We start from the raw sequence: 22,120 nt of genomic DNA on the forward strand, positions 1-22,120 counted from the left end.
GGCTGTTGGTGGTAGGCTGACTAGAGAGGCCTCTCATTCAAGGCTGGCATACGCTGAGGTCAACTGGAAGGCAGCTAACAACAACAATCCTATGGATGAAGACTTATATTGCCCATTTTTAGTGGGTGCATCCACACTGCAGAAACAATGCCATTTGACACCACTTGAAGTGCTGGGATCTGTAGTTTTGTGTATCATTTTACATGCTCCTTGCCTTTCTCTGCCAGCATGCTGGTGCCTCACAAAACTACAAACCCCAGGATTCTGTAGGATGGAGCCCTGGCAGTTCAGGGTCCAAAGAAACCTGCAGAAAAACCATCCAGTTTGAGACCGCTTGAATGGCCCTGGCTCAATGCTAGGGAATGCTGGGAACTGTGGTTTTGTGAGATCTCTGTCCGAGTGCCCTGGTGCCACAATGAACTACGCTTCCCAAGATTCCCCAGCACTGAGCCAGGGCGGTTGAAGCGGTCTCAGAATGGATGTGTTTGGGACCCCTTTCTGCGTGGTCAGGGGCTGTGCCTGTAGACCTCCATCCTTCGAGGGAGCGCTTTGGCGCTTTTCACGCCACGAAACAGCGAGGAAGACACAAACAAGAGTGGCCTCTTTCCTCCTCCTCCTCCTTCCTTTCCAATCTCCGGAGAAGCTGCAGGTGGTTTTAAAAGATTCATTAGGCGGTGAAAAGCCTCCGCCAGGAGGCGAGGGGGATGAGTAAGGCAGAGCCTACCCAAGGCCCTGGAGGAGGAGGAGGAGGGGGGGCAGGCGTTGGCTTGCATCAGAGAGTGGGGAAGCTGCGCAGGAGGACCAGATTGCAAACCAAGGCTACATCCACACTGCAGAGATAACCCGGTTTGCTATTGCTTTAACTGCCATGGCTCCGTGCGATGCAATTCTGGGAAGTGCAGTTGGTTGTGGCACCAGAGCGTCGCCTGCCCATCCTTCGCCCTGGCACACATGGCAGCAGGCACGCACACCCTCCGCCCGCAGTCCCTGGTTCTCCGGCTCACCCTCCACCTCTCTTCCCCCTCGGCACCCCTTTCTGCCCCTTCGCCCCTATGCCTCCCCCCCCCACAGATCCCCCCCCAGGCCCCGCCCCCCCCCCCCCCCCCCCCGCGGAGTCACATTGGAAGCTGGCAGCAGACCAGGGCAGAAGAGCCATTGCAGGGCACAGCAGCAGCAGCAGCAGACGCACCGCCTCCTCCTCCTCTCTCTCTCTCTCTCTCTGGGCCACTGAGGAGGAGGAGGAGGAGGAGGCGGGGCGGGCCTCGCGGGGGTCCCTCTCCCTCCGCCCCTTCCCATTGGCTGCTCAGAGATGCCCAGCTGGGCTCTGGGCCTCTGCCTTCAACGGGACGCCAGCCTTTGCCATTGGCCCAAGCGCCGGGCGGCGGAGGGGAGAGGGCTCCCCTTCAGGGCAGCAGCAGCAGCAAGGCCCAGGGCCCAGGAGGAAGAAGCGGAGGGGCGCTCTCCCTCTCTTCCCTGGAGGCCGAGGCGGCTTGTCTTTCTCTTCCTCGCTCTCCGTCCCTTAGACCCACCTGGGGCACCTGGCGCCTAGAGGGCTGCTAAAGGGAGAGAGCAACCTCCGAGGAAGAGGCCAGAGACGCAGAGGCGGGTGGGTTGGGGCTGTGCTGCAGCAGCAGAAGGAGAGAAGCCCGGCCTGGGCTGGAGAAGGGAAGGGGAGGCAGCCAGGCTCCAGGGCCGGAGAGGAGGGAGGACCGCTGGCCCTGCCAAGAGCGAGAGGGCCCTTCTGCCGGGCTCCCGAAGGAGGGCCTCTGAGGAGCATGGGGGGTGGCTCTTCCTCGTCTCCTCCTCCTCCTCCTCCTTCTCCGCGTAAGTAGCTGTCAGGTGTGTGGCTCCATTGCGGGGCCGGGAAGGGAAGGGCCCCTGCCCCTGCTTTCCCGCCCCCTCCTCCTCCGCCTCCTTCCCTGGCCGCCCCCTTCTTCTTTTTCTCCCTCTCTTCCCCTTCATCGCCCTCCCTCAGCAAGGCTGGATGCGGATGCCAAGGGAGGGAAAGGAAGGGAAGCAAGGCCAAGGGCCCCCAGTGGCCAGGGCTCCCGGCCTCTCTCTCTGGTGCGCAGGCAGCCGAGGAGGGAAGATGGGGAGAGGAAGGGGGGGGGGGGGTCGGCGTCCGTGTGGGTCCTGCCTGGCCTTTGCTTAGCGCTCTCCCTCCGCCTTGGGTCGGCCCTCTTTCCCCCGGCCTCTTTAATGGGGCTTTTCCTTTGAGGGGGCTGCAGTTGGACTGGGGGGGGGGGGCAAAGGGGGGGAGGGGGCTGAGGGTAGGAAAAGGGGAGGGAGAGGCGGAGGGGGGCCTTGAGGAGCATCCCCAGCCAAGAGAGGGAAGCGAAGGGGGCGGGGAGGCTGGGGGAAAGGCCAGCCGAGGGCCAGAGGGCGCTCTCTGAGGCAGAGGGCCGCTGGGGCCGGACTGGGGCCTCTATAATCATATATATATATATCATTCTCGAATAAGGGCCAGAAGAGCCTTGTGGAGAAGGGCCCTGCAAGCTTCCCTTGCAGAGGTTCCCTGTCAGTTCTTGTGACACTTGTATGTGGGGGAGGGGGAGGAGGGGGGAGGCTTTTCTTTCCTGTCCGTCCTCCCCTCCCCCCAAGTGGGGAGAGAGGCGACTGGGGGGAGAGAGAGAGAGAGCTCCCCTCGCAAGGCTCCCTGTCAGCTCTTCTGTCACTTGGAGGTGGGGGGAGGGGCAGAGTCTGGGGCGAGGTTTTGACCCGATCTCTTCTCATTGTGGGCAGAAATGGAGGCTGAGCGAGAAGAGAAGGGGAGGCTCCCTTAGGCAGAGAAGGTGGACATCCCTGGCTGGGGGGCGGGGGAGTTGCAGGTGGTCCTCTTCCTCCTCTTCCTCTGAAGCTGAAGTTGACTTTAGCTTTAGCCCCCCTCCTTCCCCCCCTTGGTCTTATTTTATTTATCCCCTCCTCCTCCTCCTCCTCCTCCGCAGGTGCCTGGCTGATGCCCCGGGATGCCTAGCCCCCCAGCAAGGGGTCCGCAGGGGCGCCGCCACCACTACCGCCACCACTCCCGGCAGCGACTGAAGCCTGGGCTGTAATGGAAACTGGGGGCGATGCCAGGGCGGCCCCTCCGCGGCGGGGAGACGCTGCTGCTGCTGCTGCTGCAGAAGGACATCCAGCCGCGGCGGCTGCAGCTGCCTTTGGCCCAGGCTCTCCTGCGGGTGGAAAGGCCATGAATATGGATGGACCAGGCAGGGGCGGGGTGCCCGGCCCGGACCCTGCAGCATCAGCATCCCCAGCAGTGATGCCCAAGGGGGCCCGACCTCCGACGGGGACTCCCTCCGGCCGCCTCCCTTACGCCAAGGACCCCAAAACCGTCCACCAGCGCTTCCTCCGGAGGAGCGTGGTGGACTCCGACCAAGAGGAGCCCCCCTTCGAGCCCACCGAACCGGAGCCTCCGCCGCCCCAGAAGAAAATCCTCCTCATCTCCAAAACCCGGCGGATCATCGCGGAGCGGGCCAAGGCGGCCCAGAGGCCCGGGAAGCTGGTGGAGGAAGAGGAGGCCAGGCCGGGCAAAGAGGAGCCCTCCCCTGCCTCGGGGCCAAAGGGGGACGGCGGAGGGGCGGCGGGGGCGGCGGCGGCCCCGGAGGGCCCCCAGGGACTCTTGTCCGGAGCCCAGGCGGCCCCGGAGGCAGAGGCAGCGGGGAAGGGGACTGGAGAGGGGGTCCCGGAGCTTGAAGGGGATGCCGAGAAGAAAGAAGCCCCCGAGGCCACCAAGGAGCAGGGCAAGACCAAGAAGGAGGAGGCCGAGGAGGAGGAAGAAGAGGCCGACATGAAAGCCGTGGCCACCTCCCCCGACGGCAGGTTTCTCAAGTTCGACATTGAACTCGGGAGAGGGTCCTTCAAGACGGTCTACAAGGGCCTGGACACGGAGACCTGGGTAGAAGTGGCCTGGTGCGAGCTCCAGGTAACGCTGCCTTTGGCGTGGGCTCTTTGCCCCGGGATGGGCTGGGCTGGGCTGGGGGGCAGCTGAGGACGGAGGGCGGCGACCCTAAAAAGCCTCTCGCTAGAAGCCTCTCTCTCTCTGCTTCTGAGCTTATCCGACTCGGGGCTAACTATAGCTCGGCCTTTTCATTGGTCAGGATGACCCTTCTCATCAGCATCGGATGTGTAGACATCGACACACACACAACACACACACTTCTCCTCCTAGGTTTAACCCACTCAAGCCCTGGGTTTTTACTAAAGGCAAACTGCCTGACCCATGTAAAATTGGGTCCTTTGGAATCAAGTGCCCATGCTGTCTCAGCAAATGCCTGGTTGTGTCGGGAGCTATGAAACAGGCCCCCCCCGTGACTCCAGACAGCCCCGTTCTGACCAAAACTGTCAGAGAAATGTAGCAGTGAATCACAGCAAAACCTTTTTTTATTCCGCTCTGATTAAAATAATAATAATAATAATAATAATACGTCAATGCTTATGATGCAGTGCGTTGGTGCTGTAGGATCAATACACTGTTCGTTTTCAGTGACAGTGATAGAAAATGCCACACATATGTGGGGTAAACCTATAGAGATATGGTCAGAAGTAAGTCGCATTGATGTCTGTAGGTCTTGCTCTGAAATAAGTGAACACAGAAAATTGCAGTTGTCTAGGGCAAGTGTAACGTGTAGGTGTGTCCGCATTGTAGTAATAATGCAATTGGACACTGCTCTGGCTCCATGGTACAGAATCTTGGGGTTTGTAGCTTTCTGAGGCACCCCACACTCTTTGGAAGAGAAAGTTAGGGACCTTGTAAAACTACAAATCCCAGCTTCCATAGGATGAAGCTGCAGTATTTAAAGTGGTGTCAGACTGCATGATGTCTACAAAAATAAATCTCATTGAGTCATAGAATCATAGAAGCTGGGGATGTTCTGCCTGAAGAAGAGAAGGTTAAGAGGTGATATGACAGCCCTGTTTGAATACTTGAAGGGATGTCATATTGAGGAGGGAGCAAACTTGTTTTCTGCTGTTCCAGAGAACAGAACCCCTGGAACAACGGATGCAAGCTACAGGAAAAGAGATTCCATCTCAATATTAGGAGGAACTTCCTGACAGTAAGGCCCTCAAAGTGCAGTGGAGTCTCCTTCCTTGGAGGTCTTTAAGCAGAAGCTGGATGGCCATCTGTCAGGGATGCTTTGATTGAGAGTTCCTGCATGGCAGAATGGGATTGGACTGGATGGCCCTTGCAGTCTCTTCCAACTCTGTGATTCTATGATTCTATCTTTAAGGTTTTGAGTCTCTAACAAGCTTGTCTCAATGCTGTGGTGTCTCTGTTGCTTTGTTTAAAAATATCAAAGCTGGATAGATTTTGCTAACGTTCATTGGCTTTGCATTACATGAATCATATAATAGCTAGGGTTGGACCAAGTTTGTGGGCTTTATTTTTCTTTTTAAGGAGAATGACCTTTTGAATTTATGTCTTTATTCATTGTAGATTTGTTTCTTCTTTAGTATACACTCAATTGAAAAAAGATGGATGCTGTGAACCTTTCAGCTCACTTCTGTTTTTCCTTGTTTACTTTTTTGTTGTACAGTATATTATATTTAGCACAACTGTTATATTTAGCTGTGATTGCATAAACTGGTTGTGATCTCTTTTTAAAAATATGTGTAGCCAGGGTTTGCTTGTTTGTTTATTTTTGTTTTTAATGCAATATTAGCCCTCATAATGCCTGAGAACAGGATGAAGCAGATACTTTAAACCCTTCTTGAAATTCCTCTGCGAAGTTCGCAGTCAGCAAATAATGCATACTTTTCATTCCACAATGATACAATGATGACTAGGTGTGTATCTTTCTCATCACTTTCTCATCACATGCTGCCTTTTATGACCTATTACGGAGCAGGCTGGTAATACTGAATTATAGAACAGCAAGACTGTTCTGTAAGATCGGAATGAATTCTGGAAATAAAAGGAAAGGAACAGTGAAAACTCAGGTCTGAATTTGTTTACAGGGATCAAAATGTAAATTGAACCAAAAGTGTGATTGATATGCTGTGTCATTAGAATTGTCTAAGTTAAAATGGGAAAAAAGACGCACTGAGGATTTTGTGAAACTAAAGTCTAATAGCCGAGTTAGCACATGAATTAGTAATGCGCGTGGATCACATTGTAGGAGGGAAGCTACATCAGTTTATCTGTAGTGTTTGCATCCTGCTTATCAATCAACACCAAAGTGACATCCTAACTGTATTCTTGGCTGATGCCTCAAATGTAATGGTGGTAGTAGGACGAGTGTGGTATGCAACTCAGTTTAGCAATTAAGTCTTCCAGTTATAAATCTGATCTCTTTAATGTCATGTAGCTGTAGTTCACAGCTTATTTTGTTAGTCATAAAAAACTTTAAAAAAAAAACACACAACGATGTGGGTTTTAGCCAAGATCCAATGATGGATTTCTGGATCCCACTGGTTCTTCTGAAGTCAGCAGCAACCTCATGCATCCCGTGCTGTGCTCTGAAAACTTGTTCCAGAGAACAGATAAACCCACTGGAGCAGGTTGGGGCACCATGGAGTGTTGCAGCAAAAGGAAAAGCTGCCCATGTTGCTTTGGCATTGGATACCAAAGTAAATAACTAGCTCTTTATTTTTATAATTCTTCATAGCATTTAAATCTATTGCCAGTCAGTTTTATTGGCTAAAGACCTGTACTGTTAAGAGACAGAAGTATCCATTAGTTTCCATTAGGATAACCTGATCGCAATCTCTATATCCTCTTAGCAGGATTATAATTTCCCACCTAGCTTTGGTAAGATGCAAAAACTCCTTGTTGGTTATCTTTTGATAACCCCACTTACCTATTATTATTATTATTATTATTATTGCGGATTGGTCATGGGGACACATTAGATTAATCACATTCTATCAAACAGTACAAGTGCTCCCAGGGGATTGTCACAAAACTGCCCCAATTCCCCCAATACTGCACATATCCTGCCTACCTGATAAGCCTAAAAGGTGCATGCTAAGAAATAATTTTGTCCTGATAGATCATTATTCCTTCCCTATTTGTTCTTTGCAACTAACCAAGCACCGAGAAGGATTTGCATCAAAACAAATTTCTCCCAGTTCTGTAAACGTCAGCCTGAAGGCCTGATAAGTTTAGGGTGCCAGCCCAAACACTTCAGTCTGTGTTTTTGTGAGTTCGAAGGAATGTCGTCCTTGGGCATATCAATATTTCACATATTAAGCTGTGCATACAGTGAATCTTAAGCCTAATCATTTTACGAGCTGATCTGGATGTAATACTAATCTATAATTTATTGCTGTGGAAAAGATCCTAGGAGTTAGTTCTCTCCTCTTCCGACAAGGCTGTGAGGATCAGCTTGGAAGAATTTTGGAATTCCTTTCCAAATAACGAACTATGGTTAGTTTTAATTTTGCCTCATCTGAACAAGCTAGGATCATCTTGCTTTACCCTAACTATAATGCTAGGAATACATAAAAACTGCAGCTTGATATTGGAGGCTGAGAAATGCCTACATTAGCTCATGGCTGAACCAGACTTGTTTCTGTAATGCCAGACTATAGTTTAGCATTAATGTTCAAGAACTTTCTCTTCCAAGCATCAGAGCCAGCTAAGTAAACCCCAAAACCAGATTAGATAAGAGACAATTACCTTTTTCTTTTGTTTCTTTTCTGAATTGCCCAGTAATTTATTGGTACTTCAAAAGTATAAACATCCAGAATTGGCATAATTTAGTAAATTCAGTAGTCTCTTGCACACCTACACTATTGACCTGAAGTGTGGTTCAGTGTGGTTTAGAAGACCCCTCTCAAAGTTAAAGTCATCAACTTTTGTCTGAGATTTATACTCCTGTGAATGTCCTGAGGAGAAATAGCCAAGAGAAGTCTGGGGCGGTGAACAGGCAGTGGTTAGTCTCAGACTAGGAACTTTATTCAGTCTTCAGATAGCTCATAGCATTTTTGTGAAAGAAGGTGCTTAGACTTTCATAGGTGAGAAAATTGCTGAGAACAGATAAAAGTTTATTTGAAGTTAGAGACTATTATTTCCAGTTCCCCATCATCTTAATTCGTGTCAAAGAATCTAGAAGAGTGACAGGATTTGTTTCTCTGTCTAACAGAAAATAATAGGTACATACTACTGTTCACAACTTACAGAAAACCTGGGGAAAAGGAATAGAGTCTCACTGATTTAGTCGATTGGGACAGGTTTGTGGGATCGTGGCAATTTGACAACCATATGTGCAGATTTCTGTGGATCTCAGAACCACCTATATAGAGCCAGGGCCGGCCCACCCATATAGGCAAGCTAGGCGGCTGCCTAGGGTTGGCAAACTGTAGGGGGCGTGGCACGGTGGGATGGCAGGGGAGCTGGGAGGCGAGAGAGAGAGAGAGAGAGAGAGAGAGAGGCCGGAACGGAGGATGAGGCGAGCGGAGCAGCACCCCTTTCCTCTCTGATTACTTTCCTCTCCCTCTCTCTCATGTCTCCCCTTCCCTTCCCTTTTTCCTCTTGCTCACTCTTTCCATGGCTGTGGAGGAGGGTAGGTCTTTTGGAGAGGGGAAGGGGAGGGAGGGGGACCCCAGAGGAGGTGCTTGTGGCAATGCGGCAGGTGGGCAGCCCTTTCCTTCCTCCTCTCCTCCCTTCCTTCTCTTTTCTCTTCCTTCCTGGCTTGGTCCAGGGCTGCCCACCCGCTGCGTTGCCACAGGCGCCTCCTCTGGGGTCCCCCTCCCCTCCCTCCCCTTCCCCTCTCCAAGACACATACCCTCCTCCACAGCCGTGGAAGGAGTGAGCAAGAGCACCTCTGAGCATGTGGAGAGCGGCAGGTGGGCAGCCCTGGACCAAGGCAGGAAGGAAGAAAAAAGAGGAGGAAGGAAGGAAGGAGAGAGGGAGGAAGGGGGAAAGGTGAAGAAGTCAGGGAGAACTAGAGAATGAAGTAAGAGAGGAAGGGAAGGAAGGGAAGAGGAAGAGAGAGGGAGGGAGGGAGGGAGGGAAGAAAAAGGCAGGGTGAAGGAGAAATGAGAGAAGAGAAAGGGAGGAAAGGGAAGCCCTGAGAGGCTGAGAGAGTGTGACTTGCCCAAGGTCACCCAGTAGGTTTCCTTGGCGAAGCTGGGATTTGAACCCTGGTCTCCCATTGTCTTACTCCAATACTCAGGCCACTGTACCATGCTGGACCCTCCACTGCACATAAAGGTACAGTACTGTACTCAGTTATTCTTTGTTGTTGTGTACCTTCAAGTTGTTTTCCACCTTATGGAGACCAAGCAAACCTTTCCTAGTGTTTTCTTGGCAAGATTTGTTCAGAGAAGGTTTGCCATGGCCTTCCTCTGAGGAGGCTGAGAGAGTGTGACTTGCTTGAGGTCACCCAATAGGCAGGGAATCGAATCCTGGTCTCCAGAGTCCTAGTCCAACACACAAACCACATAAAGCTACATCCCAACCTATCCAGGAAGAATGTCAAAATGTCTTCCATTTTGAGCATGACTGAGAAACATGAATTTATATTGTTTTTTATTAATGTTTTTGGCTTTTAGTTGGTCCTGTTCTCCATTTTTTGAATGCCCTACATTTTGTCCTACATCATGTCCTACATTTTTCATACACTTTGAGGGGCTACCGGGGCAGGGGATATTTCTTGCCTAGGGTGGCCAAATATCTAAAGCCGGCCCTGTATAGATCTAGCACTATGATATTATAGATAGAAACATTAGACTTCATTTTGAAAGGAATGATGCCATTGGGTTTGTCCATATCATTCTGTCATGCACAGTTTATGGGAGGCGGAGTGGAAAGAACCTATAGAGCATTGTTTCCTAAGCTGCTAGATGTAAAATGGGAACTATATAATCCTGATTCTTGGCTATTTGTGTGTGTGATGCCTATGATTAGAAACAAAGCATTGCATAAACCCATTTAGTTTTTACAGAGTCAAGTGAAATATTTTTATGTGCCTAAAAAAGTGGGATTTATTTATTATTTATTGCACTTGTATCTTGCCTTTCTTCCAAAATAGGATCCAAGGTGGTTTACAATAACTTTTAACAGATTCAACTAAAACATTAATTTACAAAAGCTAAAAATCTAAGTTTTTAGGCTTGCCAGCTAATGAAATGTATTTGAAACAAGAGCAGAACTGTGAGGGGTATATATCTTGACTTGAACTTGTCATGTCAGAATATATTCTCTGATGATTTGTTTTAAATATGCAAATAGCTAGCAACCTAAATTTAGATGGGATTTTGTATATTGCTGGATTACATCATCTAAAGGGCATGGTCAGAACTATGACTAACAGCACAGAGTTGTCTTCTTTCTTTGTGGAAGCATTTCTATCATCTTTATTTAAAATGGTTGGGACATTTCTGTGTATATCTTGGAAAAACTGGTTTAGGTCTTTCTCAGTAGATGAATGTGTTTCATTGTGTGTGTGTGTGCTTGGATAATAGACACATGCTGACTTCCTTTCTGTTTATACATAGAAAGCGATTTCATGAGCATATAAAGACTATACCATGGCAGTCAGTTTGTGTTGCTATTCTAAAATCTTACTTTCTCTCTGCAACACTAAGAAGGGTGGGATACAAAGTAAGAAATAATAGATTCCCAGTGGTGTCATAGGAGGGTGCGGGGAATGCCGGCTCCACAGAGTGACACCCCAGAAGAGGGATAATACCCAGCCAAGTGGCCCCCTCATGTCCCTACCACACACCACTTTATTCAGGAATAAAGCAGCATGGGGCAGGGAGGGAGAGGCCCAGCACACTTCCACCTCTCCGCCCCGCATTGCTTTATTCACAAGTAAAGCGCTGTATGGCAGGAAGGTGAGGGTGCACCCTTTTGGCCCCAGCCCTCCCCTCCCCCAGTTGTTAGTCCCAACTAGAGTCGATTTATTCAGTCAATGGGAACTTGGTAAATTAATACTTACGTAAATTCCCATTGATTTCATTGGTCTGCTCTAGTAGGGACTGAGAATTGGACTTAGGCCTAAGGTTGCAATTCTGTAATCCCCTGGAGAGAGTATCCCAAAGGGCATAGGGGATGTGCTCTAAGACTGGGAAGGAAAGTCTACTATTGGAGAAGGAGTTCTATCCTTGCTAGCCTTCATGATGGGATCACAGGGAACTCTGCAGCTCTGGAGGGATGAATAAGGTAGATCTGCATGATTTAAAAAACGAACAAACTTGTGTTCTGTGCCTCCATATATGCCTGTGTTTTGAGTTGCAGACATGGGAGCACCTCATCTTTCCACTATAGAATGTCTGCCCATGACCACAGAGACTACTCAGATGTCTGATACCTAGCAGATAAATATTGTGGCTGATTTTTATTTTATTTTTATTTTTTATTTTTTTGCATAGGTCTGGAACTGAGCTACACAAAGTGTTGTATAATACAGAAGGATATGAAAACCATATAGTGCTCTTATCTCTTGAAGCCAAAATATATGCAAATGAAAAGATTTAAATTGTAAGCCAGAAAGGTGCTGCTACAAAAGTGTATTTCCCATGTGGATGAAGAAAATGACATGGACCATATCATTGATTAATCTTTCTTTCTGTTGTGTACACCTCACTTAGGCATTACCTTGTGTCTTTCTTTTCTTTTTTGTGTGCTTGTGGCTTCTCATATTCCATCCAAGGCCTTGTGGATTATACAGCAGATTCTCACCTGGGTTGCAATTTGGCAGATAAGAATGAGTGAAAATTCCAGAGGCTCCTGGGATCTTGTTCATGAACGGCAAGCTAGTTTAAGCTGCTTCTTTATCTCCCTGTCTGCTTGCAGGAGTGGCTGAAGTCACCAAAAATTAAGCAGAAAGCAAACCCTTAAGTGTCCTTCTCAAGTCCCAAAGTAACCAAGGATCAGTAAGCAACAGATTGTGGCTTGTTAGGGTCTCTTAGGGCCATTACAAACGGACACCCTAGTACATGATGAGCTCGTACTAGGGTTAGAAAGGGGCGTCACTTCTTGACGCCCCAACCCTAGTACGGACCCAGTCCGTACAAAATGGCAGCGCCCTATACAGATGGGCACCACCATGACTACATCACCACCGCTCCGCCTCCAAATGAGGCGGCGCGGTTGTGACGTCGCGCCGCGTGAGGGCACCTAGAGCGCCCTTTCTGTGGCGCGAGAAGGAGCTCCGAAACGGAGCTCCTTCTGCCGTTTGCGACGCTGGAGCAGCCTTTAGATGGCTGCACCAGGGACGCAAGGGAGAAAGAGGCCGAGCGGCCCCTTTCTCCTCCTCCTCGCCGCCATCGGGTGTCCTTGGGGCATGAAGCCCCAAGGACACCCCTTTCCAGGCCACAGGGAAGCGGCCTTTTGCCGCTTCCCCGCGGCCTGGAAAGCAGCTGATCGGGGCCTCAGAGGCTTCCGTTGTGGCAGCTGAGGCCCCGATACAGCGGGGAAAGGGCCGGTTACAGGCCGCCCCAAACGGGCAGTCTGTAACCCGCCTTGGGCTGCTGTCATTCTTACTGCTTCCATTTTGCTCATAGTCACATTACTGTTGCTGTGTCAGTACAGAGTTTGGAACCAAATTAAATTGCTTTGATCTTGCTGTTGTGGCTCATTGGGACAGAAGCTCAATATAGGCGACCATATAGGTGAGACTTTCTGAACTGCCTGTGCTGATATCCTAAGATAATTTTTAAAAGAAAAGTTTCAAACCGTGTGGATGGGAGTACTGTCACCTCTTCTTTTTCTGTTTTTCTTCAGTGCATTGGGGAAAGAATTATTCTATTTTATTTATATGTTGCCTTTTTCCTGGCATACGACACAGATGTAAAAATAAGAGGCTAAATTGTCTTCTGTCCACTATGCTGAAGCAGGGAGAGTTGAATACAAAGCTTTTAGGAGTTGGTTTTCTAAAAAGACTATTAAAAAATTTCTCACTTGCAGCTGACTTTCATTTTGCAAAAGATGCTTCTTTTTTCCTAGTTGTGCTTTGTTTTGTTTGCAAAAGCCTTGCCATCCTCCTCATCCCTCCACAGCAGAAATTTTGCTGCAACAGAAAGGAGAAAGTCAGTATCTGGCCAAAGGACAGTTCCCTTCCTTTCCTATCTCATTTGCAACTTGTCTGAGGTTCCCTTTCTTTGCAGAAGTGACTGCTAAATTAACAGTTCAGCTGTATGCATGTTTATTCAGATGTAAGCCCCACTGATGGTGCTTATGTGTGCATAAGATTGTGTTGCACATTTGGCAACAATTTAAGCCTGAAAGCATTGGTGTGATTATTGTTTCACTTTTTCATGAGTCTTTTGAAAAGAAGAATAATGACTAGCCATGCTTACACTTTGTAAACCGTTTAGGGAGTGGTTAAGTGCACAGATAAGCAGTATAGAAATATACTTGCTATTGCTATTGCTGTGTTCTGCTTTGGGTCTTCAAAGTGATCCATATAACATTTGTCATTTTTTAGAATGTCCCTGCAAGGGAGATTATCATTCTCATTTTCCTCATACTTCAGGTGGGAATCTGGTATGTGTTAAGACTATGTGAAACCCAATCCTTTTTATGTTTAACAAAAAATAAATCCTTCATCATTTAGTGGGGCTTACTCCCCAGTATGGGTGACTCAGATTCTCTGAAGATGCCAGCCACAGCTGCTGTCGAAACCTCAAGAATAAACTCTTTTAAAATAAGGCCTCATAGTCCCCAAAAACACAAAAAAAGCTATTCATCAAAATCATTGGAACTGAAGTATTTCTCATTTACTACAATCAGATATAAACTTAAACTAGAAGTAAGTCCAACTAAATTCTTGGAGTGAAGGAATTTATCAGTAGACAAAAATAGGAGTGCATTGTCTCATAGTTCTTCATTATTAAAGTTTTTTTTATATAAACTACTGGTTATGATTTGTAATTCTTGTGGCTTACTAAGGGCCATACAGACAGGCCAAAATAAAGCTGCTTCGGGTCACTTTGGAGGTATGCTGTTTAAATGATGCATGCGTCTTAAGAGTCCAGAAGCCACGCCAAAGCCACACTCCAATCCTAAGTACTGGAACACAGCTTTGGTGCAGCTCTCTCCAACTGGAGGGTTTTGAAAAATTCATTTCAGCTGGACAATCAGAATAGTTCCAGTTCATTTCTTCAGTGAATAGATTTAAGGTTTGGTAACAGAGGGAGAGTATTATGCTGTTCTTAAATAAAAGGTGCCTTTTGTATAGACATTTATGTAAAAATTTGTCTACATAACAGTGAGCATGTTTCATGGCTAAGGCTTAGCTATTTACTGTTGTGAATTTGCTAAGTGGGGGAAGGAGAGGTACCATATTATCAGAAAGCATGTCTTGGGCCTGAAAAATGAAGAAAGCACTGTAACAAGAGGTTGAAGGAGCAATCTTCTCTGTCCCCCCCCCCCCCCCACACACACACACTATCACCCAACTAACTACCTGTAGAAACCATATATCATATTACAGTACTTCAGAACATTCCCCAACTCTTCAGAGTGGTATGACATAGAAGTAAAAGTAGAGAAGATTTCTGTCCTTCATTGTATTGTTCAGTTGACTTGCTTGTCTAGACATCCCACCCAATACAGTATATGGTAAAATATTGTGATATATGTACACATGATTGGTGACACTGCCAATGAGCATAGCACACAACATTAAGATTCTTTTTTCAAACATTTGGTTTGAAAAAGTATCTTTAATTTAATTGGAGAGTTTTTTTTTAAAAAATTGCCACTCTGGTCAAGTCTGGGTGCAATCATTTTTAAAAGCTGGAGACACTTTAAAATAATAATTTAACAAAGCCTCATAAGCACAAGTTAACTTTAAAATGTAAATCTTTGGGGGAAAACATAATAAAATCATCAAATGAATTTTTGTAACAGCTTTATCAGTGTCATATACCCATTTATTTGCTCTTTAGCAAATAAAATCAAATGCTGATTCTGCCAGTCCAAATAAAATAAAACAAAACAAACAAATGGTGCTGCTAAAATGACCCCCATAGTAGACAACTGAAGGAAGTACGGAAATTCTGAAATTCTGCAGTAGTCAATACTTAACAGTACCAAGAAACTAAGCAGGACATTACCTCTACCCCATCTTATTAACTATACCATCATCTAGTGACTTGGTATCCAGGAAAAAAAAGATTATGACACAGTGCCAAACTTACTTTTTACTGACCTGTTCAATAAAGTCACCACTGGAATCCTCATTAAAAAAAAATCTGTCTCTGTATATAAAGTAGGGTGGGAATGGTATAGTCCTCCAGATGTTTTTGAACTGCACTCTTCATCCTTGACTATGCTGCCTGAAGCTCCTGGGAGATGCAGTTCAACAACATCTGGAAGGCTACATAGTTCCCACTCCAGGTATATAGAGTAGAGATATACTTTTGGAATGCGTAGCTGAGAATTAAATAAAAGGCATGAAATATTCCTTGGAAGCCTGGTCTTCCATATCTACAGTACTGACTGAAGGTGTGTTTTTGTTTGTTTGTTTTTATGGTTCAGGGGGAAAAACACAATTACGCTAGTTTTCAGATTGGATTTGGCTTGACAAACTGTATTTAAAATATCTATTAAGCAGGTGCAAGAGTTATTTACTATTACATTGCACAAAATCCTATTAGGAAAAAGTTGACATTATGACCTTCCTCCATCTTGTTGTCCAAAACCTGTTCAGCATTAGCTTAAACCTCTTAGGGAATTAGTTTACTTTGACAAAAGAGTTTGTTTGCTTCATTATTTTAAGGCTTATGTAACTAACTTAAAATATGTATGACTTTCCAGCCAAGAACAGATACAGGCAAGGATAAATGCAGGTGGACCAAAAACAAAGAGCAAGCTATTAGATTCTGTCTTTATCATTCCCATGGAATCTTTGGATGGTCCTATTGCAGCAAAAACTGCTAGTGGAATCTAGCTTTAGGTTACTCTTTGCTTGTGTGTCTTCCAGACAGTGGCTTTCCATTACTCATCCAGGACCAGGATTGAGACATTGTACTTAGCTTAAACAAGCTAACTCATTGCCATATTATCTCCCACCAAGGCCCGTCCAAGATATGCTGCTGCCTAAACCAGAATCCAGATGGCACCCTTTCCCCATTCTAATGCCAAGATTTTTAAATGCTTCTACATATTTTAAGACATCCTTTCTTGCCTTTAAGCTATGCCACCACATTATGCCACCTAAAGCAATCTGCCTAGCCTCTGCTTGAAGCAGACCTCATTCACAGCATAGATCAGCTCACACTTCATGCATCCACAAAACACTGCACCAAATGGCAATGACATTAAACATGCTAATTTACAACACATTATATTTTTGTACTATACTTTAAATACCCTCTTACTGACTGAAAACATACATTATATTTATGAGCAATTACATAGCTTTACAGTTTAAGCTTCATATGTTCTGGAGTTTGGAATACTTATGTGATAAACTTGAACACGCATGCTGTGTTTGGCTGAGGGCAGGGCATAATTGTGATGGGGATTGTGATATTGACAGAGAAAACAGTTTTCATCAGATTATTTGCTGTGCTTCTCCTACCCCCACCACTAATCTTTGGCAAACAGTGGAGCCATAAAACTGCAAGATCTCATCTAAGAACATTAGATGCACCAATGCTTGGCATCTATCACTAGATCAATAGTTAAAATTCTGGCACAGCTCTTTCATATGCAGTTTATCTGTTGCAAGCAGTGTCCCTTTTATATGTGTAAAGGTACCAATTAATGCCACTCCATCACATCTAATGCCTGCAATTATGCCTGATTTTATTCAGTCTGCGGTAGGGCCTATCTTTGATTTGATTTATTGTATACAACTTTTTTTAAATGCTTTAAAATATTGTTTATTAATTAGTGAATGCTAAAGAGAAGTTTACTGTTTTTGCTTTCATTAAGAAAATGGGATAACACCAATATGTCAAAATTATTACTAGCATGTAGCCACGTAATATAGAAAGTTAGCTTCTCTTCTGGTTAGATATAATACTACAATGAGTGAACAAAGGATGAACATATTTAGTTACTGTATATAGTCGTGTATAAGTTGACCTCATGTATAAGTCGAGGGCAGATTTTGGGGGCAAAATCATGGATAAGTCGACCCTTGCATAAGTTGAGGGTCAAACTCAGGGACATGTAACAAAGGCTCTAAATGGGGGGGGGGACCACTTTGCTCCCTCCTTCTCCCTCTCTGGACCTCTCCCAAGGGTTATGGTTTGGGCATGCAAAATGTGGACACAACCCTCCAATTTCCCTCCCTTCCCCACAACCTTCCCCAAGGCTGATGGCTTGCAAAAAGAGGGACACAGACCTCTGATTTCCCTCCCTTCCTCACAACTTTTCCAAAGGCTGATGGCTTGCAAAAAGGGGGACACCAACCTCTGATTTCTCTCCTCTCTCTCCTCTTTCCCTTCTTCACAGCTTTCTTAAGGCTCATGGAGAAATATTACCATATTGACCTGTATATATGTCTACCTAGGATTTTGGAGCCCATTTTGGGCTTAAATTTTTTGACTTATTGATGAATATATACGGTAGTCATAATTGTTGAACAAATAAAGTGCATCTGTCATGGTTGGGTCTACATAGGTCCTCAGGAAATGCAGAATAAATGGATATTTAACTCCATCGATATTCCATTTTTCTCCTGAACTGAAACTGAACTGAGATTATACATGTGTGCCAAACCAATTACTGAATAGTTAGTTATTGATCTGAACTGGAACTAAACTAGAATAACTTTAGCCACAGGTAGAAGCATACAGTAAATGAGTCACACATTTTAATGGATTGAATTCATTATAAATTCTATGTAACCCTACTATTGCAGATAAGGACATGGTTTTTAGGATATTCACAAGGATGCATTCAAGTTCTATCACTGATGGAATGGCTTAGTCATTGGAATAGGGCTGATTCCTTGTACTCACTGTAGTCCTCCATGTATTCTACTCTGGCAAACTGAGATTGGGAAACACTCTGAAGCATATTTTTGAGTGATACAGAAGACTGCAGTAGGATTGAGTGGGAAATCTTACTGTTTGAGCAGAGATCCACTTAGAGCATCACTGAATTTTAGCCATTATATACATGGGTCTCCACAAATCTAAAATGTCTACCTCAGGCACCCATCCACCTGGGAAAAGAGTTGGTGGGGCATGGATCCAACCTTCAGTGGGTCGGTGCCTGGGGAAGGCACTGATCCAGCTGGGAAAGGGGTGGGATTGGCAGACACACCCTTCTTGGCTACTCCCTCCTGGACTTTTTCCTCCCAGGGGAAAAGCCCAGAAGGCAAGAGGGTTTTCACTTAATGGCAATTCTAAAATGAACCTATCATGGAGGTTCCTTGACAAGGTTTGTTCAGAGAAAGTTTGCCATGACCCTTCCTGAGGCTGAGAGAGTGTGACTTGTCCAAGGTCACTCAGTGGGTTTCTATGGACGAGTGAGGATTTAAATCCTGGTCTCGAGTCGTACACTCAAATCACTGTACCACACTGGCTCTCTGTGTTATATTTGTTGTTATTATTGTTGTGTGCCTTCTTTTAAATGCTTGTTGTGTTCCTTCAAGTTGTTTTCAACTTATATCTATATCTAGATGTATATATCTGTCTGTGGATGTGGGTGTATTTGTGTGTGCAAGAATTATATATAAATACATCCGTGAGTGTGTATGTATATGTGTTTTTGTGTGTGTATATATATGTGTGTGTGTTTATGCGTGTTTGTATGCTAATATATATGTGTGTGCGTGTGTGCGCACACACATGTGTGTTTGTATATGTGTGTGTGTGTGTGTATGGGGTATATGAGTGTGTGTGTGTGTGTGTGTGTGAGAACTGTGACCTTGAACATCTGTGGAGGGGTGACCTCCACTACTTTCAACTTGGCGCATGCACAGGAGGCGCCCCATTCAAGTCTATGGAGCTTGAATATGCACAAGCCTTTGTTTTCATTGGGGGGTTTCTGGAATGGATCCCCCACGAAAGCGGAGGGCCAGCTGTGACCTTGCCCCACTAATTCAAGGGGGACCTACGGTACTTCTAGTTTTTCCAACCTATGTGGCAATCTGATAATGAGGTTTTCTTGACCATTTTCTTTAGAAGTTTGCCCTTGCCATCCCTTGAGGCTGAGAGAGTGTGACTCACTCAAAATCACCCAGTGAGTTTCCATGGCAGAGCTGGGATTTAAACTCTGGTCTCCTAGGATCCTAGTCCAGCACTCAAACCATAGCACCACACTGTTGTTGTGTACTTTCATCTCGTTTCTGACTTATTGCGACCACAAGGGTACCCTATTGTGGGGGTTTCTTACCAGTTTTCTTCAGAGGAGGGTTGATATGGCCATCCTCTGAGACTGAGAGAGTGTGACCCAGTGGGTTTCCATGACCAAGCTGGGATAGGAACCCTGGTCTCCAAAGTCATCCAATGCTCAAACCATTATGCTGGCTTCTTTTTGTCATCCTCTGTTTTATATTGTAGAAACAATCCAGTTTGATACCACTTTTAAGTGCTGCAGTTCCATCCTATGGAGTCCTGGGATTTGTAGTTTTACTTCAGCCTTTTCTGTGAAAGAGTGCTGGTTCCTCACAGAACTACCACTCCCAGGATTCTGTAGGATGGAGCCATGGGAGTTAAAGTGGCCTCCAACTACATTATTTCTCCATTGTAGATAATAATGAACGACCACAAAATACCATTAAATCACACAGCAGGATTTAGAAAATGCCTAGAGAGGATGCCTCCAGCATGACTAAGATGAACATAGATTCGTCCTGGAAGACCGCCAGATGGTTCAAGAGACCCTCCAGATGCCTAGAGAGATCTCTCATCTGACCATGGTTACTGATACTGTGAAATACCGAAAATGAAACGGTGGTTACCGATACTGTGTATACGGGGATGAGGGGGATGATCTGTATTTATTCATATTAAAGATGTTAATCCATGGTGTTGAACAAAGATAGCACTGAAATGTAAAACTAACAGTTGTGCAAGAATGTATGAGAGCAAGTTAGATGTGTTCATACACAATAAATACTAAAAGAGATTCCACTTTTGTTAATAATACTCTCTTTTTTTTCTTGAAAGAATAATTTAGAAATATGTTCACATGCAAGATTTAGGCTATGTATGCCCATAAATATAATAATCCCTATGAAACACCCTCTGCAAATATGCAGTGGATTAGCTGGTTTATTCTTGTTACACTTTCTGACCAATGTATTGTCAGTATAGCAGCATAGGGCTTTGCAGTTGTTTCACCTGATTCACATAGTTTTTCAGTTCAACAGGTCACAGGACTGAGCTGTATAGCAACGATAAAGCATTTACAAAATAGGAACAGTATAACATTTCCAGGTATTTCAAAACTACGAGTGTTTGTGAGAAGGTAGATGGATGGATGGTTTCCCTATTGGAGGAGGGACTGAAATCTGGGTGAGAATTGAAAAATGTGTGATATTTATTTTATTTTCATCAAACAAACAAAAAAAATATGGCTACGCTTGAAAAACATCAAATGTTTAATTTGTAACTTTGGGCCTGAACAGACAGGCCAAAATAAAGTTGCTTCGGGTCACTTTGGAGGCATGCTATTTAAATGACGCATGTGTCTTAAGAGGCCGGAAGACATGCCACAGCCATGCTCCAGTTCTAAGGACTGGAGCACAGCTTTGGCACAGTTTCTGGCCTCTTAAGATCTGTGCGTCCTTTAAATAGCATACCTCCAAAGTGACCCAAAGCAGCTTTATTTTGGCCTGTCTGTTCAGGCCCTTACTTTAGTATATAGAACTGTATAGTTTGGCCATACACAATATTTATAGAGTGATCCTGGGCATGTACTAGAAGTTAGACTCACTCACCCTGTTTAGTGGGCTCAGATTAGCATGCACACAGCTTCAAAAGTATTGCTAAAGTTATACATAAGCAAAATTGTAAATCTATATAAAGAAGACTACAAATTATTGTGCCTTAAGCACATGTATTTAGGCAGGTGACAAGTAGCAAAAGATGCAATTTAAAACAATAAACAATAAATCAATAAAATAAATGAGACAGAAATAGTATATACATCTGCTCCTCCTTTTCCGCGGGCCCCCTCACAAAAACAGAGTTTCACTTATATTCAAGCTCCATTGGCTTGAATATAGGCACAGCTGCTCTGTGGGCGTCTGCCCCATTCATTCTCCCTCCATTCATCCCTTGCACATAACCAAGGGACACGATTCTGAAGACTGCGAGAATGGAGGGAGGACTGTAGTATAATATTAAGCATTTTAGATATGAGTGTTGCATATGGACTAAATCCAATTATTAGTCACCAGTAGAGTAAATCTATTGAATCAACTTGAGAAGTCAACACACACATATGTTCCATTGATTCAAAATCATCTTTTATATCTAAGGCTGATTAGGGAACAGCAGAACAATGCATAAATACACATATTGCTCAGAAAGTGTGTATACATCATGGAATAATTGTCTTTTACATTTTTACAAAAATGCCTAGCACCAAGGATGATAAACCATATTTATTGCATTTATGATTTTGAGTCTTGCTTGATATAATAAAACCTTGATTCATAAATGTGTCCATATCATGCAATATACAAACAACATAAAACAGTTTAAAAACTAACAAGTACATAATTACAACAATAGTACAAAAAAATAAAATAAAGAGCAGTTAGTGAGAGTCAATGTGATCTAACTTCTTGAGTGTTGGACTGGACTGGGACTCTAGGATTCAGATTCCCGCAAAGCCATGAAAACCCACTGGGTGACCTTGGGCAAGTCACACTCTCTCAGCCTCAAAGGAAGTCAGTGGCAAACCTCTGAATAAACGTTGCCTAGAAACCCCATGATAGGTTTACCTAACAGTTGCCCTAATTTGGAAATGATTTGAAACCATACAACAATATGAACAGTTAAGGAAGGATGGCATCAGAAGGCATATTTTTAGGTAGGCATATAAAGCTGAATACAGCCTCTCAGATTCTGCATGGGATGATGCTCCACAGATTGTGTACCATCCCTCTGAAGTCCTGTCTTCATCATATTATGCAGTGACATTCTGTTGGATGTGAACCGATAAGGCCTTTATTGAACAATCCAAGAATGAACAGGATCATTATAAGGGTGGGTAGTTTCCATGTTGTCATGGTGCTGAGGTGTTTATGGCTTT

General features: G+C 45.1%; 1 protein-coding gene across 5 annotated transcripts in view; it reads left to right on the forward strand.

The window, feature by feature from the left end:
• The first annotated feature begins 1,229 nt into the window (after positions 1–1,229).
• WNK2 (WNK lysine deficient protein kinase 2) overlaps positions 1,230–22,120 on the forward strand; it is a 143,771-nt gene continuing 122,880 nt past the window's right edge. For 4 of the 5 annotated variants that reach the window (XM_042451144.1, XM_042451146.1, XM_042451147.1 and 1 more), the window contains exons 1-2: positions 1,232–1,824; positions 2,946–3,922. In XM_042451144.1, coding sequence (XP_042307078.1) covers positions 3,053–3,922 — 870 coding nt within the window. In that variant the 5' untranslated portion in view covers positions 1,232–1,824; positions 2,946–3,052. Of the gene's footprint in view, positions 1,825–2,945; positions 3,923–22,120 lie in introns of all 5 variants that reach the window. The other variant, XR_006102104.1, reaches the window with a different exon arrangement.

The sequence above is a fragment of the Sceloporus undulatus genome, chromosome 2 (genome assembly GCF_019175285.1).
Source record: "Sceloporus undulatus isolate JIND9_A2432 ecotype Alabama chromosome 2, SceUnd_v1.1, whole genome shotgun sequence".
In the NCBI taxonomy this organism is placed as follows: Eukaryota; Metazoa; Chordata; class Lepidosauria; order Squamata; family Phrynosomatidae; genus Sceloporus; species Sceloporus undulatus.